Genomic DNA, 16,859 nt, shown 5'->3' on the forward strand with positions numbered 1-16,859 from the left:
AGTTTGACTCTTTTTGAGCTGTTTACGGACATTTTCAGTTTTCAATTTTTTTAGTTTTTTTTTCTATAAATATCAATAAAGTTTTATCTATTGGGCCAAAAAGTGTAAAAAATTAATACAGGGCTCGTGACACATTGTTACAATAGCAGTTGAAAAATATTACAAATACATAGGTACAATTTTTTTTTATAAGCATTTGAAGTTAAAATCTTGACAAAATTTATCAAATTTACTGAATCATCCTAACCCTCTTATAAAAAACCTAGCAGTCCCTTCGATTCCGGGTAACCCCGTCAGACGTCTCAAAGGTAATTGGTGTCGTGACCTGCTAAATGCCTGAATCCTAGTTCAAATTTTTCCCTCTTAAACTGTAAACAAAATAGGTAGTGTCATCGATGGGTGGCTTCTTCCGTCATATTACTCATGTTTCTTTAATACTCTTATCTAATTTGCTTATTGTTCTTTGAATAGATTGTAAATATCATGTAAAAATAAAAAAAAAAAAAGTTTCCAATTTTAATAGTTTTTTTCTATGAATGTCAATAAAACTTTATTTGTAGAGTAAAAATATTTAAAATTTGATAGACTCCTAGTACCTATATTGTTTCAAAGGCAGATGATAAAAATTAAAAATCCAGTAACAATTTTTTGTTATATGCATCTTAAGTTCAAATATTGACAAAATACGTAAAAATGACGAAAATTTGCAAATTGTTTTGAGTTAGAAATTCATGAAAAATTTTCTTTTGAAATCTAAGATTTGTAAATGTAATACAAGACTCCTCATAAGTTTGTTTACCTTTTTCAACAAAAAATGTGTATAAGAAAGTCAAATTAAATTTTTATGAGCGTTTGAAATTCATATTTTTACAAGATTTGATATTCACTCGATTTCTCATAGCGATTTTCTTATTTTGTTGTAATTCAAAAACGAATAACTGAAGATACATGAAAATTTCACTGAATGTTTATTTTATCAATTCTTTTACTTTATAAAATTTTGAAAATATTTTGACTTGTTTTGAGCTGTTTATGGATAGTTTCATATTTCAATTTTTTTAGTTCTTTTTTCTATAAATATCAATAAAGTTTATCTGTTGGGCCAAAAAGTGTAAAAATTTAACACAAGGCTTCTGATATATTGTTACAATAGCAGTTGAAAAATATTAAAAATGCATACACAATTTTTTTTTCAAATCAATTTAGACAAAATTTATCAAATTTAAAATTGAATAATTATTTTGTAGTTAAAAATGTATAAAATGTATCTATAATCTATATCTAAGGATTGAAAATTTAAAACAAAATTTCACGTAATTAGTTAAATCTGTTACCAAAAAATCTAAAAAAATACATAAGCATAGTTTATTTTTATAGTAATTTTAAGTTCAAATTTGGACTAGGGTATAAAATTGTAAATAATTGATGTTTTCTACTATTGTTATATTTTATAAGGCTGATTTTTCAAGGTTAAAAGGTATTTTAACAACATAAAGGTTATAATTGTGATTTGTGGGTTCATCTGAATCTATAATTTTAGGTCTATCTGCAATTATAATAAAGATTGTTTTTATTAGGCAATGTAAATAAATTAAGAAAGTATATATTAATTGATATATTACCAGTCCTATTTAATTTTCATTTACTGAAATCAAGTATAATCTTACAATATTTAAACCAGTTGATTTTTATGAATACATTGTTTTAAATTTAAATACAAACAATAACGCATACACCTATCATTATTAACAATATTAGACAAACTTTTTATTAAATATGTATAATCTTTATTCTTTTTTAACTAATAATCCAGGTAAAAAAACTTAAAAGCATTAATTTTCTAAAGAATCATTGACATCCAAGCAGCAATTAACAACATACCCCCAGTGGGTGTATATTTGTTGAATGTTTTATCTCCTGTCAGTCCGTTGTAATAACATGTACCACAAAATATTAAAGTACCACTAAGAAAGAGTGCCCCAGTCTGAAAGAAATAACATTTTAATAACACAACAACACTTTAAAACATTCATATTATTATACTTACAATTCTAGGAAAACGACAAAATGGTACACCAAATAATGCAAAAGTATGATAAAAATGATACCGATTTGCAGTTTCAAAATTTCTTATTTCTTCAGGGTTAGCTTTATGAGCCACAACTAAAAATAAAAATGAATTAAAATAAAAAAAAAATAAAAAATTATAGGTAGTAGACTCTTCACTAGGCAAAGTATAACATAATAAATATTTCTGGTTAAAAATTAAGGAAATAAAATTCATCAATAAATCATTTAGCAAGTACAATACATTTTAAATGTTAAATGATGTTAAAATATCTAAATAAATGTAATAATGACAAAGTGTAATATTTGGAATACTTAGTAATTTTTTATTTTAACTTACCATGAGCACCATAAGCTCCTAATATAACAGCAGATGCTCCTAAAAGGCCGGCCATTTTATAAATATAGATATTTTTTCCAAACATTTGAAATATATTTTGACTCTCTATCTTCATAATTTTTTGTTTTTCACTAGAACTTGTTATTCCAACCCAATTTAACTACAAAATTATATTAATTTATAAATTAGACACGAAACAAATTATTTAATTGCTTCAACAGAAATTTAATTAATTTATCTTAGACATAAATGTCAGATAAAAAATAAAAATAACTTTAATTTAAATGAAACAATTAATCAGGTATATCCAACAAGCATTTTTAAAACAAATAATAGGCTATCATAGCTTAGGATTTCAATACAATTTAATTACATGGTTTTATATCAATAGAACAAATAATATGCAATTAATATTTATTTAACATCATATATCTTGTAAATTATTATTATTAATAAATAATATACAGGATGATTATTTTAGTACAAGACACTCATTAATCATAAAACTATCAACATCGTTTCATTTATATTTGATTTTATTAAAAATATTTTTGAAACATTTTATATCTAAATTATTTATTTTATCGTTATCATTCATTAAGTTTTAAACTATTTTATTAATTTCGTATTCCATATTTCAAAGCAGATTATTGCTATTTTGATACATAGAGATCAAATTTCAAACAAATAGTTAATTGATTAGAAGCATAAAAATAATTTTGAAAACAAATAATTTACTCAATTAAAAATAAAATAGTGAGAAGTTTAAGTTACTGAAAACAAAGTACAATATGTATGTACAATATGGAAAATTTACATATTGTCCATATATACATAGTAGCGGTTCCCAACCCATGTACCTGGAGCCCACTTGTGGGCCACGGATGGTGTTTGAAAGTGTAAGCAAATTTTAATTGGCAAAGTTAACATTTTTATATGATTTTATACATGTCTATATTATTTTCTGTTTATATTTTTTACCAGTATATTAGGTAAGTGGGCTTTAAAGATTTTTTAAATAATTGGTGGCCGCACAAGTAGCACAACTAAAAAGATTGGGAACCACTGGTCTAACTGTATGGTAAAGCCAATATAAAATATTCTCAACAATAGACATTTTTTAAAATCAGAGCTAATTAAAATCATAAACTAGACTAAACAAATAAACAGATCTCTAATGAAATAAATTCATCAATGTTTACTTGCCATTGAATTAAACCCTTGTACTGAGTTAGTAACGACTGGATTCGTATATGTAATCCATTTAACAGCTCCTTGAACTGAATCAGAAATCATAATATACAACCTGAGTAAACAATAAATGCTCGTTGAATCAATAATAATAATCTAATTGAGAAATTATTTATATTACACTTAATTAACTTACAAATCACGAATAAGATGTTTTGGAAACAAAAACCAAATAATAATTTGCTACAACCAAACTTGTTACTTCGCTTGTTTTATTGAAAATTGGCAATCATAATACTGCTCAATATAACAATAATGTAAGCAGCAAATAGTTATTTAATTTATTCACAAAACTCGAACTAGACTGTATTATAATAGGAAACAATTTAATTAAATTCTAATTAATACATTTCAAGTGTTCTTGAGCATTCTCAATTCTGAAGCACCATAATAAAATTACTACAATAATAATTTACTATATTATAGTTGATAGTTCCATCTTCTATAGATATCTTAATATTATTAATTATTATTAAGAACAAAGAGTAGTTCTGTATCAATGTGTATTGATAAGGTGTCGTCACTTGTTAGTTGTTTGAAAACTTGATTGTAAATTTTACTACAGATAGTCGTCACCACCGGGAGCGCTATATGTCCTAAAGAGGCCGACAGACGAACACTTTCGTACATGGTATCGATGGCTACCACGATTAAATATATATCTTTAATCGTGGTTATCAGTTATCACTTTCTTTGGAACAATGTGTATTGGGATAATAATTTTTGGAATATACTAATTGGGAGAATTATTTATTTGACATTTTCTAATTTTGCCTTTTGGAAGAAAATGTATTTTTCGGGATGAATATGATTGGAGAATTAATTATTGGGGAGAAAAAAAATTGGGAAAATTGGTAGAGATTCGCGCTGAATTATCGAAGGCACGGTAATAATGTAATATAGACATCTGTGAACCAAGATAAAAAGTTACGTTTAATTTAACCATTGATATTAAACTAATGGATGCGGCATAACACAAAAATCTGTAAGCTAACATAATTCATACTATTATTATACCGCTAGATGTCATAATCATCAATTATCTGTGCATATTATGTTTTCTCTCTCTTACAAGAGTTTTACTTTCCTTGTCACACAGAAGATGTGTGCGAGTGAGAACCATCGTTTCTCTCTCCGTTATGTTGGCCTAAACAGTGTATGTAGAATGTATAAAGGAATGCCGTGTCCATATGTTTAATATCTATGAATTTAACCGTCAATAATAAAATGTTTGATATAACCTGTTACCTGTTGGCTGTTTTTCAGATAATAGTAAATACAAAATTACGAAATGTCCAGTAAAAACTAAAAATTCTCTTATATAATTCTTAAATATTTAAATATAAAACTAAATTATCATTTGACAATTTGGTGTTTAATATTTTTTAATACTATTACTCCGTGGTATTTTCCACTACAGCATTACCTGTACATAAAATACAAGAAATTCCCCACTAATCACTTAAAACACAGGTCTATAATCTTGAATGTGAAATGTGAATAACCCATTCTTTATAGAAATTAAACTTGTATACGGGGTAATAAATAATAATGTAGTATGTACCATAGTTATATTATTTTTGTTGCACAACCGTTTTTCCAAAAAAAGTTTAAAATTAACTTCTAACAGTAACTCGTTATTTGTACAATCGTTACATTAATAAATTGTCAATTCATCTTATCTTTATTTTTATTGTTCATGTACATAAAGTTGTAAATTCGTTTATTGAAATTGAACAATGGACATTAGTGGTGTGCATCGCGCGGACTGGGAGCGACGAAGAAAAATACGACTAGCTCAGGTAAATATATTAGGCGTTAATCATATTATAATGTCAATAACAATAATTTCTTTACTATAAATATTTACGGATTAATAAATGACAGGTTAGAGACCAATCTAAGACATTAGCTAAGACAATACGTGATCGTGTCCACGGGGCTGTGGCAATTCAGTTGGATCAACGACAGACGGCAAGAAATATAACAGAACATAAATTTAAATCCCTAGCTGTAAACAAGTTGAAAAGTGATTTTAATTACTTGATACGAGATGTTGGCAATGGTTACTCAGTTGCATCAGTTCAAGTAAGATAAATAATATTTATTAAATATAAATAATTATTTTATCAATGAGTTACTTTCTCAATTTTTTTATACAATGTTTAGCAGGATCCAAATATAGTATTGGCCGAGAAACGATTGATAGACCGTTGTAAAGCTATATCAAGAGGTGCTGAAGCAGATAAACGGCGACAACGGATCGAAGAAGAACAGCGGATGGATAAAGAAATGAGAGATAGAAGAACACATTTCAATAAGACAGTTGAAAAAATACGGTCAACTCTAATAACAAGTGTTCAAAATGTGTAAATACTAAATATCAATCTATTAAACATATTTTGTTTCTAAGTAATTATTAATTTATTTCAATAAACAAAATTGTTTTTAATTTGTAAATAGTGACGATGACATTACTCACAGACGTAATATAAAAGAACACAATGAATGTTTCTTTATTCCAAGTCAAGTAACTTTGAATGAATCAAATATCATAAATCGGGATTTTAATAAAGTAAAATTAAAAAATCTGAATATTTAATTTTAATTATTTTGTTGTTAACTTACTAATTAATATTATTTTGATATAGACATTTTCAAAACCTTGGTCAGTGGTTATTAGTTCCAAAGAAAATCAAAAGGAAAAATTACAATTAACTACGCATGATGAAAATAAAGAAAATGAAGAAAATGTATCTAAATTTTCAAAGTTAGAAACAGATTTGAAAACCTATGAAACATTAGTCTCAGAATTAAATAAATTATCTGCTGAAGAACAAAACATTAGCAACAAATTATTTCCCAATAATTTAAAAGTGTGTTTAAATTTTTTCTTTATTACTCATTATAATTTTATCTTATTATATTTGTTTATTTTTTTTTTTGTGTGTACAAGGAAATTCCTATGGCATGTCAAAATAATGTACCATCAGAATCTAAAGAAAAAAATCAAACAAAAGAAATTACCAGAAAAAAACATAATACATCAAATGAAAGAATTAAGTTTAATGAAACTAAAAAACAGATAACTGGTAAGTAATATATTTATAAATTATTACTTATATTATACTCTATCTCGTTTAGAGTTACCTCTGTCCTCTGGTGGCGGGTTTCTGCGCACAGTGACATCAATGGGTATGGGTAACATGTGTCATGGTTGATGCCCCGTCACTTTGTTATTTCATCAATCGCCTAGTTTACATTTTACTTAGATTAATATAGTAAAACAATTTTTTGGCGAAAGCCTATTATTAGAAATGAAAGGTGATGACAAAAATACGATTTTATCAATAGGTGTGGTGTGTTATATAAAATAGTATAGATCCACCCATGAAAAATTTTCATTTCAAATTGTCACAATTTGTTTTGTAATTTTAACTAATAAAAAAAAGCATCAGAAATACACAATAAACTTACTTTTACATTTTATACTAAGTCAATTCACTCTAATCTTTAAAATAACAAAATTAAATCGATTATTGTAGGTGTAAAATTAACAATTTTGTTAGTTTGTAAGACGGAGACTACACATGCAATATTTTCATGACTTTTTAAAAAGTCAATATATTTTATTTTTATATTTTAGAAATAAGACTTGATGAGTCAAATGCGTCTACATCTATATCTATATCGTCATCCACATCAACCAGTATTAATTATGAACAACCTTCAAAGAAAACTATTAGTTTTGAGAAAGAAAGCAAAAAGAAGAACCTAACCAGTACTAAATATGAGCAACCTTCAAAGAAAACTATTCATTTCGAGAAAGAAAGCAAAAAAAAGATTATACAACCAAGTACCAAATTAAGTTATAAAGAAAAATTTGCTTCTGGAAAACCTTTACAAAATATAAACAATATAATGCAAAGAATTAAAAACAAAAAACAACTGCTCGTAAAAGAGATATCCGCTGGTACTAGTAGAAATACGGGTGCTAATATCAAACAATTTAGGACAGTTCCTTCAATTCCTAAAATTTTACCTATATCTAAAAAATGTTGTCCTGGTTACAGTTTACAAGAGGAAATTCCAGAAAATTATGCTAAACTTCCAGATTCATTTTACAATGATCAACTTGATTCATTAAAAAAACAGATATCAAAAAAACGATTTAAAGTTCTTGATTTCAAAAACAATAAGTCAATAAATGAAGATCTAATGGCACACATAAATACACTATTAAAAATGTCACCTTCAGACGTGGATAACTTATCAACTTCATCTTGTTCAAGCGTTAAATTTGAGGAAAGTATTTTACAGCATCCAGAAAAAGATACTCAATATTACTGCAAAATGTTGAACTGTATATCAAAATGCTTAAATGCAGATATTTCTGACATAAATCAAGACACAGTGTTTGATTCTCCTAAAAACATAAACTTATTAAATAAACTTCAACAATTAACAAATTATTATTTAGAAAAAACTCATGAAATGAAAAATATCTGTGATGAAACTCCTCAAGTTTTAAATGATGAAATAAATGATGAACCTTATAAGACTAAAGCTAATACTAATAAAGAGTGAGTTATTAATATTTGCTTATTATTATGTTGTAATCAATAATTGTAACATTTTGTTTTAGGAAGAGTTCTATCAATTTATCTTCAGACTCATCAGTTGATGGAGAATATATATTAGGAAATTTAAATAAATTATTACAGAAAAAAGGAATTATAAATTCTGACAAAGAATGGCCAATGTTCAAACATATTGAAGATGATGATGATAGAAGTTTAACTGATCAACTTCTTGATATATATCCATGTAGTTCATATGATAGATGAAACATATTTTTAAATTACTAATAGTTTGAAAAAAATTAAAGGTAATTATTTCCATAATTGTTTGATGATAAGGATTCTTAATTATTTTAAAAATGTTCATCTTTGGAACTTGTATTAATTTAGCAGCATATTAAATCAATTAATAATAATATATGATCTCATGTGATCACAAACATTTTAGAATTACTATATTATTAACTACTGATTTAATTTTATTATTTATTTTAAAATATTACTAACTCAAATGACAATTTTTTAGTTGAAACTACTTAACTAAAGTAGTTATATACATATTTAAAATTATTAATTTTTTAAATTCTTAAAATTATCTTTCTTATATACATACTTGCCTTTTTTATTTTATAATTATAAATATTCATAAACTATATAATTGTTAACCCTAAGTATTCAGTAAATGTGTAATAATAATTACTTATAAATTGGAATTTACTATTTAGAAATAGTTTTATTAGTCATTATCATACATAATTATACAAATGATTGTATTAATTTATTATACTATTTTGCTTTTGAATAATGATTTATGGTTGTATTCAGGGGAATACTTACCCCATATTTTTTTAATTTGATCAAAATATGTATATTATACATATATATATATCTTAATATTATCCTTTCAATGAAGAAAATTATCACGGATTTGACAATGTTATAAAGGAAATTCTAATGATTAGTAATTTTGTGTCAATGTAATAAAAAAAAAAATTACGTTATGTTATTTTCACTTCTATAGTAAATATAAAATAAATAGTTATAAATTATTTGCATTAATGTCATTTTAAAGACAGTATGACATCAGATATTTAAAGGAACACAAAATACAATAACTTAGTTGGTTTTGTTTAAAAGTGTATTCACTCAGTATTGATGTTATATTTTTCCTCAAATTATTTACATATAAAGAATTTTAAAAAAGCAGCGTGACATCACTGGCGTTGTTTGCCATAATCGAAGAATAAATTTAATGATGTGATCGCCTATCTTACATGTATTGTATAAAAATTACCCACTACACATAATGAATTATTCAATCATCTATTTTAAAATAATAATTATAATGTTTCTTATTAATCCACCTTATGTGTATTTTTGTACTTAAGACTTTAGTGGAACCAGAAGTTCAAGACAACATTGAAAAAAACTATTAGAATAACTTTTTTTGGAACACAACTTATAATATTCTAAGTATTGAGAAAAAAAAAATGTATTCAATATTATTCTTGGTTCCACCATCATTTTCAGCACTAAAATACATTTATGATTAGTTAATGAATAATCAATAATGTATCAATATAATTTAATTTGTTGAATCATTGTGTGAAGCGGATAGTATTTATATGGCATATGAGATAGTAGATTATGCAGCATCTGGCCCAATAACAACATGTGCTTTTAAATTTCTCAACATTTCATGTTGCACTAATGTGAAGTAACCTATTGATTAAGTTTCTCTATAACGGATTTCTTTTTCTTGTGTATGTAGAGATTTCATTGTAATTACTAATCACTAATTGACAAATTATACTCAAATAATTATTAAATATTAAAAATGTGATGGAAAGAGTGTTTTTCATAAATTAAGGCATTTTTTCAATAATGTGGTAACTTTGGATAAATATTAGATATGACTAAAATATTTCTATAACATTTTAGTCTAAAATGTTGGAATATTTAAATTTATAATGTTAGTACTTAGTATGTTACATATGATTATTGTTATACTTATAATGTAGGGTAATCATCAGTGGCGTATATAGGGGGGAGGCCCTCTAGGCCAGAGCCCATAGTGAAATTGCAGGTTTAATTAAACCATTTCATGTATATACACACTGTTTACAGTTTTCCACCATGATTAAAATCGTTTTTAGGAATCAACAAGGAAATGTTAGATTGTCAGGACTTGCTTTGATGACTTTTGTGTGTTAAATTCACAATAAGATAACATTAAAATATATATGTATATATGAAATTGTCAATATTTTTTTAAAAATGAATTTTACACAATAATTATAAAATTATATTTTGCAATTTGTATTTGTATTTATAACCACCCAGCTCTATAATAAATGTATAGTTATGGCTTTGTTAGTCGCGCTATGCTGACTATTGATAAATTGGCCCATAGTGAAAATAATTAGTATATACGCCACTGGTTATCATATATTATGTAATTATTTATGTGTGACATTTTAAATTTTTTATATTGTTTGAATATAGGTAAGCGGCATGAACTTAGTAATTAAGAATCTGTATCTGTTCGATAAAATTAATCAAGTTATGAAGAAATAAGTATTTAAACCAATTTGTATAAAGTATTGCATTGTACATACTTTGGTACATAAAAATTTAAAACAATTTTTTTAACTTTTGGAATCTGAGCGTTTTGTTTTCTTTGTTATATTTTAAATATCTATGATATAACCGTAACATTTATTCAATTTTCTTTTGGAATTCAAAATATATTTAGGTCAATATTGTACATGTCAAAAACAATTTGTGCAACAATACAAAGGCAACAAGAAAATTGAATCTCCGCTTCAACGTCCATTGGAGAATATAAATGAAATGTTAAGCTGGATCAAAATGAAGAAACGTCGTTTGTTTGATGAAATTTATACAAGCCAATCACCTATAAATGATATACAATCAATGAATAGTAAGAGTGATACATTCAAAGACCTGCCAAAGGAAAGTCTTAACTATGTTGGACTACCAAATTCATTTTATAATAGTACACTGAAAGTATTAGAGGAATATGTGAAAGATAAAAAACAAAAAAAGAGTAAATCAAACAATAACAATTGGATTAATATAGAATTGATGAGATACATATGTAATTTATTAAAAATGTCGCCTAACGAAATAGATAACCTTTCAGTGTCGTCAAACTCAGGTGTTCAATTAGAACAAAGTATTTTGGAAATTTCCAAATCCAATTTGGAGTATCATAAAGACATTTTGAATTATATATCAAAGTGCTTGGACAGTAATCTGAGTGACATTAGTCGAGACCAGGCTTTTAGTTCGCCTCAATACATCGGTTTGTTAGATAAACTTTATAAGCTTGCCGATTATTACACAGAGAAGGCACAAGAAATGCGGAACATTTGCTTGGAGTCTCCTAGGGTCGAGATTAATAGCTTGGATGAAGATTCCGTTGAACAAATTACAGAAGACAATCCCAGGTGAAAATATTTTTCAATTTAGTTAATTAAAATAAAACAATGTAATCAATATTAATATATTTTACTTCTGGTAGTTTAAATTCAGAATTGTCTGTGGATGGAGCATATGTTTTGGATCATTTGCGTACACTATTAGAACAAAGAGGGTTAATTTGTGCTGATAGAGAATGGCCTATTTTTGGAAATAATGACGAAGACGATAGCAGAAGCTTAACGGATCAGCTTCTGGATATTAAACCACAAATTAAATCTAAAGATATTAAAGTAGAAGGTTCTGAAAAAGGTAGCTAATTACATTTATGATGAAAATATTGTTAAATTGTTTGGTTTAAAAAATTAATGAGTGATTATCATTAATTTATGAAAATGTAAATGTTGATAGATTCCAAAAGTTAAAATTATCTTTTATAATGTATTGTGTATATACAGTGATTTTTTAAGTATGTTTAAAACATACTTATATTAAAATTCTGATTTTTAGTTTTTAAGTACACTTGAACTTTGTTTTTCAAATAGGAACTCTCTTTTCAATAATTGTTCAGCAGTTATTTTTTTTTGAGAATTTTCATGTCTATTAAACAAAATTCAAATTAGCATACTCTTTTCAGAGGGGCGATTACCGGTTTTTGTTCGATCAGATGCTTCGCCCACCAGGTTTGGAACAAAGCCACGCCCATGTACACAAGTCAGCCGCATGGTACTTTATTCTGAATAGAGTAGTCTTGAGTTGTACAAAAATATGTAAAAATTATTCCAAGTATGATTACTTCACGTAATAGTACATAATATAATTAAAATGTTTGTAAAACCATATTATTTAAGGATTATTATCATTAGTATAGATATTTCAATAACTCACTAACTACTTATTAGAATTTTGATTTAGATACATAAACATTTTCGAGAAAATCACCTGGTAAATAATTTACAGTTAAAAAAGATGGATTCACAATTAAAAAATAAAAGTTTGTATTGCCACAGGCCACTCCTTAATTAGCACAAAAAATATCAGGAATTTGAAAATATCTTTAATTAAAAATTCTAATAATGAGAATTTAAATAAAAGTATTATTTTTAGTGGAAAAATGGGTCACCATTTTAAAAAATCACAATTGTGATCGAATAAATAACCAAAAAATATTTTAAAAATAAATTATTAATTTTTTTTGTTAAGTCCTAGTAGTTGCAGAATTCCACACCCAAATAGTATTTATTGTCAAGATTGTGGAGACTTAAACCATTCACATTTTAGTAACTAAATAAATATTTTGGTATTAATAAATGTTATTTTAACCACTGATGTCAATCTTTTTTTTTTTTTAAAGATTTATAAGTACTTCTAAATAAGAAGTTACTTAAAAACACTCATCCATCGTTTTGTATTTCAGTGTTCAAATAGAAAATGTCTTAATACAATGAAATACATAATATTAAAAGTTTTATATATCTGATAATATAAAATTAAAGTATATGAAAAAAAAATTCAATTTTAAGATATAACCATCTCTGATCTATTTTTCTCTTTTTTTTTCCTTTTAATTTTTGGTACATTGATGTAGTTAAACCATTAAACATAAAAATATTAATGAAAGCATAATATTACAAAAGTAAAGAGGATAATATATCTCAACACTCAATCCAATACTTTATTTACATAGCTTAAAAATCTTTGTGTACTATCTAAACATGTCTTGTAAATATATTTACACAAGATTATTTTGCTCAAAAAACTCCTTAATTTACAGAACATCATCATCTAAAATACAGAGAAAAATATAATATAGTTCGCGTAAATATATTTTTATATAATAATAATAATCATAATAATAATAATAATAATAAGTAAATCGAAAATAATTTCATACTTAAATGGTTCCAACTAAATTAATTTTTTTTTAAACGATTAATATTTTGTTTTTATTTTTAATAATTATAGATAATGAAAAAGAACATAAAATCATTTCTAAAATAGCTAATAACCAACTATATATAAAAACATGATGAGCACGACTTACAACAATTCATGAAAACTATGGGAAGCAAAAAAAAAAAAAAAAATTAACAAGTGAAAAAAAAATCTTACAATGTTTAAAGGATATAAATTTTTCATAAAACTAACGAACTAAATCCACGAAAATAAAAAGAAAAAAACATTGATTTATATACATTTATCTATTGCACAGCGACTACGCTCTTCAAAAGTGTTAATAAAAATTTATAATGTTCTCCTCCTCCTTTGACAAATGGAAAAAAATGTGTCAATTGTGAATTTGAAAACAGGTAAGGCTTCAAAAATCAGCATTAGAAAAATAAAATTACTATACCTTTAATTAAATTAAGAATGTACACTTTATGTTGTTATAAAACTACAGTGGAAGTTTATTTATATTTTAAATATATTTATATATAGATGCATATATTTTATTATATTGGTACATTCATTATTTTCATGCGCTTAATTAAGTGTTAAATTCAATTTTTATTCATATATTAAATCTTCTGAATTTTTTCTCCAACAACTACTGGATTATTGCGCCTGATTTCTTGTGCTCCTAGCCCCCTGTAGTCAAATGAACAATTGTGCTTGTCGGAATATCTGTGGATGCCACAAAACAAGCCGCCACAACGGCATTCAAAACCTATAAAATAAGAAAACAACAATGTAATAGATTGCTTTATATTTAAGAGTTATCAATATACAATATTAACTACTAATTAATTTAAAGAAAACAATTGACTAAAATGAAGGATCAAATTCAAATTGATTTTTTGGAATTTGAATATAAATGTGGTTCAAGTGAGGGAAAGAGCATTAGGTAACGAAATAAATTAACAACGTAAAATTGGGATATTATTACGAAAGAAGTAATTTTTGATGAATCACTCTACATTTAATACATGCCAGTTTTATATAAACAAATTAATTTGATAAATTGATTTTTTTCCTAATAGTTCGGAGAACATTTAGAAAAAAAATGTAATCAAATCAAAGTTTTGTTTTAAAATATAGTTTTTAGTTGTAATTAACTTTTTCCAGAATAGTTTGTCAAATCTATACTCTGTAGAGTGAGATATCATGCCGATAAAAATCGGTTATTCTGCATATCCCCATGCAACATCCTGCCAACTAGACTAGTTTCATTATGGCAGGATGCCGAGTTGGGATGCGCAGAAGAATCAATTTATGTCCATTTGCGCTGAGCTCACTAAACAGAGTATAATGATATTTTTTTTTAAACTTTAAAACACCGGTTGCCCCTAGTATCTACTTATCTGCCGTCATACTGATGAATTAATTGTATGACATGATATATATTTGTATCATACTAGGGGCTCTGCTTGCCAAACCCCCACTTTTAACTCATAATTGTCATTTGTTTTATTTTTTTTTTTTTTTTAGTTGCCATACCAATTATATTCACTGAAACATAAAAATTCCAATACTTTTTTTTATATAATAGATATTATATATATGTATAGTATATATATATCAGAATGTTATAAATTAAATTTAAGCTTTATCTCTACCTGTAAGACCGACTTTTTTGCGGCACATGGCACATCGGTTTTTCTTTTTAGACTTGTCTTTATCGTCATCGTCATCTTTTTTACCATCGTCCATGAGACTGCTGTCATTAGAACTGCATGCCAAACCATTGTCCATCTTTAAAAAAAAAAAAAAAATGAAATATATATTGAAAACTATTATTGAATAATTTATTGTTAAATGGAAATTTACATCTTTTTTTGAGTCAGTGGGCAAAATTGGAGAGGCGGATACAGGTGGAATCTGCAGCACTGGTATGGTAGGTATAGCAGTCTCCATCATACTCTGAGCGGAGACTGAAGGTGGCGATGGAGCTGTTTGTGGTGGTGTCTGTTTCTTTTTCAGTGCTTCTTTATAGCACAGAGAGCAAAGACCATCTGTAGATGGGTTACCATAGAAGCCACATCCACCACGACACAAAGCCTGCATGGAATTGGATTCTCGCTCCATTGTATTAAGAAATTGTTTTATACCAATTAATGATAATCTGAACGGCTTTTGATAGCCAACAGAAATTATCTACATAAAAAAAAAAAAATTAAAATAATGTAAACATTAGTTGCTAAGTAAATTACAAACAATTAAATATGTCTATACTAATTGAATAACGTTCAAAATCACCAAGGAATATTTATATTTCAATCAATATTTTTAAGATTTAGTAGATTAATTAGATTAAGGTTCAGTAAAAGTACTCTAAATAAAAGAAATATAAAAACTATTATCACAATATTTTAAATAGTGCAATTTTTTTATATTATTAAATAAATAAAATTACATTACACAATTATTATCAAATTATTTTGTTTTAAATGTACATGTAAACATGGGTTAATAACTTATATGACAGACATCACAAAAAATGTGACCATAAATACTTCTTGAAATTAATACAATAATGACTATTTGTCACTTATATAAATATAAAATTGTAAAACATTCTAATAATGCTTATAGGGGGGGGGGGGGGGACTACTAACCATGTTTACATTTGTGAAAATTGTTGTTATTATAATTGTTCTTGTTTTAATTAGTTGATTGGTCACAAAATAAACAATATTAGTTATATTATACAATAGCATACAGTGGCGTATTTGAGAGGGGCAATAGAGGCATTCCCCCCCCCCCATGAGGACTGGAACTTGTTTTTTTTTTACTGTTTTGTGGAAGCTGTAATTATAAGTTAAATTCCATTATTATGACTATACACGACGTACTCGCCTATAACGCGTTCCCACCAAATACGGTACCCAATTTTGTAACTAACATCAATAGGTACCATGGTCCATGTTCTGAGTTAATTATAGAAATAAAGTATAGTAAGTCGTAATCAAAATCAATAATCAATCTTCTGTGAAAATAGTTTATTCTTATTAAACTTATACTAAGTTAATACGTCTTAATAGTTGATTCTGTATTTATGTTCATCTGTTATTCTTCTATTATATTAATGAGTTTCATTACTTATACTAGCTTTACACTATATAGCTCTTATGCTAACATCTCTTGCTGCATGTATTAATTGCAATATTTTACTTTAAATTTTAAGTCTATAAAATAACAAAGTTATATGTCTTATATGACCACATATCACTGATAAT

At 26.0% G+C, this 16,859-nt stretch overlaps 4 protein-coding genes across 5 annotated transcripts in view; 2 read left to right on the top strand and 2 right to left on the bottom strand.

The window, feature by feature from the left end:
• Positions 1-1,600: 1,600 nt before the first annotated feature.
• On the bottom strand, positions 1,601-4,196 carry LOC100163014 (transmembrane protein 256 homolog). Its single transcript, XM_008183077.2, has 5 exons — positions 3,795-4,196; positions 3,614-3,713; positions 2,408-2,567; positions 2,048-2,163; positions 1,601-1,984 (listed from the first exon to the last, which is right to left on the bottom strand). Exons 2-5 carry the CDS (start codon positions 3,701-3,703, stop codon positions 1,841-1,843), a joined length of 510 nt encoding a protein of 169 aa, XP_008181299.1. The 5' UTR covers positions 3,704-3,713; positions 3,795-4,196; the 3' UTR covers positions 1,601-1,840.
• Positions 4,197-4,688: 492 nt separating this feature from the next.
• Positions 4,689-9,104, top strand: LOC100569803. Of its 2 annotated transcripts, none has more exons than XM_016803001.2 (8): positions 4,689-5,460; positions 5,546-5,746; positions 5,831-6,027; positions 6,122-6,233; positions 6,310-6,534; positions 6,615-6,750; positions 7,305-8,241; positions 8,304-9,104. In XM_016803001.2, the coding sequence occupies exons 1-8, from the start codon at positions 5,398-5,400 to the stop codon at positions 8,503-8,505; spliced, it is 2,073 nt and encodes a 690-aa protein (XP_016658490.1). In that variant the 5' UTR covers positions 4,689-5,397; the 3' UTR covers positions 8,506-9,104. The 2 variants fall into 2 exon arrangements, with proteins under 2 accessions (XP_016658490.1, XP_029343418.1); XM_029487558.1 differs by having other exon boundaries at positions 4,690-5,460; positions 5,828-6,027.
• Positions 9,105-10,199: 1,095 nt separating this feature from the next.
• Positions 10,200-13,788, top strand: LOC100574971. Its single transcript, XM_008183076.3, has 3 exons — positions 10,200-11,711; positions 11,786-11,994; positions 12,320-13,788. Exons 1-3 carry the CDS (start codon positions 11,092-11,094, stop codon positions 12,424-12,426), a joined length of 936 nt encoding a protein of 311 aa, XP_008181298.3. The 5' UTR covers positions 10,200-11,091; the 3' UTR covers positions 12,427-13,788.
• Positions 13,789-14,021: 233 nt separating this feature from the next.
• Positions 14,022-16,859, bottom strand: part of LOC100168509 (AN1-type zinc finger protein 6-like) — a 13,314-nt gene continuing 10,476 nt past the window's right edge. The window contains 3 exon segments of the mRNA NM_001246051.2: positions 14,022-14,350; positions 15,240-15,375; positions 15,451-15,777. Coding sequence (NP_001232980.1) covers positions 14,202-14,350; positions 15,240-15,375; positions 15,451-15,708 — 543 coding nt within the window. The 5' untranslated portion in view covers positions 15,709-15,777 and the 3' untranslated portion in view covers positions 14,022-14,201.

Source organism: Acyrthosiphon pisum, chromosome A1, assembly GCF_005508785.2.
Source record: "Acyrthosiphon pisum isolate AL4f chromosome A1, pea_aphid_22Mar2018_4r6ur, whole genome shotgun sequence".
NCBI lineage: Eukaryota > Metazoa > Arthropoda > Insecta > Hemiptera > Aphididae > Acyrthosiphon > Acyrthosiphon pisum.